Source organism: Penaeus vannamei, chromosome 27, assembly GCF_042767895.1.
Source record: "Penaeus vannamei isolate JL-2024 chromosome 27, ASM4276789v1, whole genome shotgun sequence".
Classification (NCBI taxonomy): Eukaryota; Metazoa; Arthropoda; class Malacostraca; order Decapoda; family Penaeidae; genus Penaeus; species Penaeus vannamei.
This window is the reverse complement of record NC_091575.1, coordinates 12,972,535-12,977,534: the sequence shown is the minus strand read 5'-3', so window position 1 is coordinate 12,977,534 and position 5,000 is coordinate 12,972,535. Positions and strand designations below refer to the sequence as shown.

The following is a 5,000-nucleotide window of genomic DNA, read 5'->3' as shown; positions in this document are numbered from 1 at the left end:
CCGTAAGGATTATCCGCCTCTTTGCGCCACTTTCACCTTGAACGGAGAACATGACATGTGCGCAGATTAGGGAGGGCAGGCTATGCACGCAGTCACTAACGTAATTCCACGTTTATCGCGGGTCTTGATCGGAATTGGGAGTGTGAGAGGGAGGGATGCGATCCTAGGTTACAAGAATTGCGCTTCCACTGTTCTATGTACGAGATATTCAAAAACCTTCGCATGACCGATCACGACTTAATATGCAGGACATTTCCCGCAGAACCGCCTTAATTCCCCAAAGTCTTCGCCCCCGTAGGAGGGCAGCCTTTGCAGGGTACTGAGAAATTACGGGTTAAAATATGATTAATGTACTTTATTATGATGGTATTCACAGTATATACCACATTGTCTGACGCCCCGCGACCTCCGCCCTGGAAACCAGTAGCCCCCCATGGGAGCATTACAGGGGGCACAGTCCCCTTTATATGACAGTATATTGACCAATTTTCATATGTTCATATAATGCCCCGCAATTATCTTCCTAATATTCATATCCTCCCCTGCTATCAGGACCAAGATATATATGAGTGGGGGGGTGTCCATGGCATAATTTCTGTGGGGGTAATGGTCTTTTAGTTTCACACAGCCATCCAATCTTGCAATTATTCCTTTCAATTATAAATACTGTAATATACGTGAATCTCTTAAATGCCATCGCACTATATTATAAAGGAAGTATTGGTCATGTTTATGAAGTGACCTTGCCATTAACCCCATTACTCTAGCCACTCCTGGGAAATCCACAAACATCGCCGTATGAAACACACTACCCGTTCGGTCTGGTGTTACTCCACGCGGCTCGGGTAGTTTATCAGGGCCCGCGTCGATTAGGGAGAAACGGCGCTCGATAAGGGCTGTTTTTACGTTCAAACAACGGTTATTGTGGCAGTTAGGATGAAGCACGTTCATTCGTTCAATCTCCGACCGGCTTTTACTGCCCCCTCCCCCCTCCAGCGTGATAAGAAAGAATAAATGAACTGTAATTGTTTGCAAAGTTACTGTATCCCTATTACCTCAGACGGCAACTTTGGGACTCCTGGGACCCCCACAAACCTCGCCGTGTGAACCGAAAATCTCCCTAACGCGCCCCCCCCCCTACCCCTCCCATTGCCATGACCTCCGCGAAGCAACTCTCGATCTATCCTCATTTCTCATTCGTTGCCTGCGCTCATTGTTTCGCATATGAGTGAGTGCATTTTTCCCTCTTTATAATAAGTGTCCTATGATTTTTACCCAATTACGGTCATTATGTAAATATACATCGAGTCTATTTTGAGGAAATGTTAAGGATTTGTCAAATTTACTGCGCTTCTGTTTTCCGGCCCTGCATGTTAGTTGTGTCAGCCGGTGCATAGCGTAATGGGCGGCAGGCAATGTCGATACGGTGGGCGTATTATGATATTAGGTTTAGACACCGTGGTACAGTGACCTCTTATCTTGTGCTTCCGGCCTAACCTCTCCGGTCATTGCCCAGCGCCCAGACGGAAACACGAGGGCGGCTGTGGCATGTGGGCGGGGTTGGGGTAAGGGGTGGGGGGTGGGGGGAGGCAGGAGGGGGTTCTCGCTCTCCGTCTTGCCCTTGCTTTTTTTTTTTTTTTTTTTACATTTTACGATAGCAGCAATTGCATAAGTTCCTCGTTTCATTTTTTAAGGCATTCACCTTTCAAAATTAGGCAGTTGGCACATCCACCCTTCTAGTTTCTTTTATTTCCCCGCTCATTTATTCTAAAACTTCTCCCACGTTCTTTATCGGCATTTTACCTTTCCCTTTCTTCGCTCCGTCTTCGGTGCCGCTGCTCTATCCCGATGTACTCATATTTATTAATATTCATTTATTAACAACTATGATTTTCCGCTGTCCCTTTCCCAGCCACTGTAAAACTAGGCAACATCGGCATGAATGTTTTACGCCACGATATGTATAGAGGAATGTTCATAGTAAAACAAAACGTCAGAAACGCAATATTAATTTGCCTACCTTGCGTCTGCCGTTCGGCCTTCGTTTTATTCTTTTCTTTTATATTGATTTTTACTCCGTTTCCCGTTTATCCTCTTTGGTACACCTCGCCCTCACCTTCCTACCTCATCCCCCCTGTCCCTCCCTGTCCCTCTTCCTCCTCCTCCTCCTCCTCCTCCTCCTCCTCCTTCCACTCCCTGTCCCTGTCCCTCTTCCTCTTCCTCCTTCCACTCTCTGTGCCTGTCCCTCTTCCTCCTTCCACTCCCTGTCCCTGTCCCTCTTCCTCCTCCTCCTCCTCCTCCTCCTCCTCCTTCCACTCCCTGTCCCTGTCCCTCTTCCTCTTCCTCCTTCCCACTCTCTGTCCCTGTCCCTCTTCCTCTTCCTCCTTCCACTCTCTGTCCCTGTCCCTCTTCCTCTTCCTCCTTCCACTCTCTGTCCCTGTCCCTCTTCCTCTTCCTCCTTCCACTCCCTGTCCCTGTCCCTCTTCCTCCTTCCACTCCCTGTCCCTGTCCCTCTTCCTCCTTCCACTCCCTGTCCCTGTCCCTCTTCCTCCTCCTTCCTTCCACTCACTCTCCCTTTCCTCTGTCCCTGTCCCTCTCCCTCCCTCCTTCTCCTCCTCCTCCTCCTCCTCCTCCTCCTCCCTCCTCCTTCCCACTCCCTGTCCCTCTTCCTTTCCTCCTCCCACTCACTCTTCCTTTCCACTCTGTCCCTGTCCCTCTCCCTCCTCCTTCTCCACCTCATCCTCCTCCTCCTCCTCCCTCCTCCTTCCACTCCCTGTCCCTCTTCCTTTCCTCCTCCTCCCACTCACTCTTCCTTTCCTCTCTGTCCCTGTCCCTCTCCCTCCTCCTCCTTCTCCTCCTCCTCCTCCTCCTCCTCCTCCTCCTCCCTCCTCCTTCCACTCCCTGTCCCTCTTCCTTTCCTCCTCCTCCCACTCACTCTTCCTTTCCTCTCTGTCCCTGTCCCTCTCCCTCCTCCTTCTCCTCCTCCTCCTCGTCTTCCTCCCCTCGTCTTCCTCCCTCCTTCCTTCCTCTTCCTCCCTCCTTCCTTCCTCTTCCTCCCTCCTTCCTTCCTCTTCCTTCCCTACTCCTTCCTTCCTTCTTTCCTCTTCCTCCCTCCTTCCTTCCTTCCTCTCCTCTCCTTCCTTCCTCTTCCTCCCTCCTTCCCTCCCCTTCCTCCCTCCTTCCCTCCCCTTCCTCCCTCCTTCCTTCCCCTTCCTCCCTCCCTCCTTCCCCTTCCTCTCTCCTTCCTTCCCTCTTCCTCCCTCCTTCCTTCCTCTTCCTCCCTCCTTCCTTCCTCTTCCTCCCTCCTTCCTTCCTCTTCCTCCCTCCTTCCTTCCTCTTCCTCCCTCCTTCCTTCCTCTTCCTCCCTCCTTCCTTCCTCCTCCTCCCTCCTTCCTTCCTCTTCCTCCCTCCTTCCTTCCTCTTCCTCCCTCCTTCCTTCCTCTTCCTCCCTCCTTCCTTCCTCTTCCTCCCTCCTTCCTCCCCCTTCCTCCCTCCTTCCATCCTCCTTCCTTCCTCCTTCCATCCTCCTTCCTCCCTCCTTCCGTCCTTCCTCCCTCCTTCCTTCCTCCTTGCTCCCTCCCTTCTTCCTTCCTCCTTCCTTCCTCCCTCCCTCCTTCCTCCTTCCCTCTCCTCCTTCCTCCCTCCCTCCCTCCCTCCCTCTTCCTTCCTCGTTCCTCCCTCCCTCCCTCCCTCCCTCTTCCTTCCTCCTTCCTTCCTTCCCTCTTCCCTCCCTCTTCCTCCTTCCTCTCCCCCCCCCCCTTCGTGTACAAACCATCCCCATTACCTGAAACCCATAGTTTTCCTCATGGAACCACCCCCACGCCTCCTCTCCCGGTGCGCCCGCCCTCACACGCGCGCCCAAGATGTGTAGACCAAGGCTGAGGAGAAGCCACGCACTAGAGCCGATAGCAAGCACTTGTTGAACCGAAAGAGATTAGAGGTTGGCGAGACTGTGTTCTTTTTGGGATGATAAGGAAGCTCGCGTTTACTCCGGGCTTTCGTCATTGAACTTGAAGCTAAGCCATGTGTGTTTGTTTGTGATAAGGTGTCTTGGGTATTGTATTGTAGAGGGGGGGGTTTGTTGATTGTGTGTGTATGTAGGATATGCAAATTAGATGTGAGAGAGGAGTTTACGTGTAATGGTTAAGAATTATGATTAAATCGTAATGTGTAGGAGAAGGTGGATCAGGTCTACTATATGATTAGAAGGTGGATCAGGTCTACTAAATGATCTGAGGGACCTTTTAAGATTTAAGCTTTGTGTATCTCATCTCGCCCCACAGATGCCAACAGCGTCCGTTCCAGGATGATGCGCCCCTTCCGGAATGTCGACAGCGCCCCCAACGCCACAACCACGAACGCCACCACCACCACCACCACCAGAGCTACAAGTAGTGTTCAAGTTCCGGTTACCACAGAAGTTCCTTTGACAGATGAATCGACCCCTGCCTGCCAGCCGTAAGCACAAAAATCCCTTGCAAGTTTTGTTGGAAATTAGTCTGGGTGTAGGTGGAGATAATTGGCAAGACGGTTGAGTACAATATAAAGTTTCGAAAACCTGGATTTCACATCGGAGAAACATCAGTAATTCCATCCTTCAGCGGAAGTCTTTGGTCGTAGGTAGTTCATACTTCATAAGTTCATACTTCATAGTTCATACTTCATAAGTTCATACTTCATACTTTTAAGGAACGTTTTGTAAAATCTTAAAAAATAAGTAAGCTCCTTGATTATGATCTCTTATTTTTTTCGACACGACTGCCCAGGCCGCAGTTTGCGTGTGGCGGCAGCTCGGGGACCTGCTTGCAGTCCTCGCAGCGCTGTGACGGATTCTCTGACTGCCCGGATGGGTCAGACGAGCACAACTGCAGTGAGTCTTTTTTTCGGTTATTTACTTTTTGTAATTTTCTTTTCATCTTGTCATGGCTTTTGACTTTGCCTTTTTATGTAGTTTCTTATTCATTCATTTGTTTTTTTTTCCGGATTATATAAATTAAGCA

At 50.3% G+C, this 5,000-nt stretch overlaps 1 protein-coding gene across 1 annotated transcript in view; it reads left to right on the top strand.

The window, feature by feature from the left end:
• Window positions 1-5,000, top strand: part of LOC113811783 (vitellogenin receptor-like) — a 32,351-nt gene that overhangs the window by 789 nt on the left and 26,562 nt on the right. Inside the window, exons 2-3 of the mRNA XM_070140838.1 lie at window positions 4,284-4,458; window positions 4,767-4,870. Of these exons, the coding sequence (XP_069996939.1) occupies window positions 4,284-4,458; window positions 4,767-4,870 (279 nt within the window). The remainder of the gene's footprint in view (window positions 1-4,283; window positions 4,459-4,766; window positions 4,871-5,000) is intronic.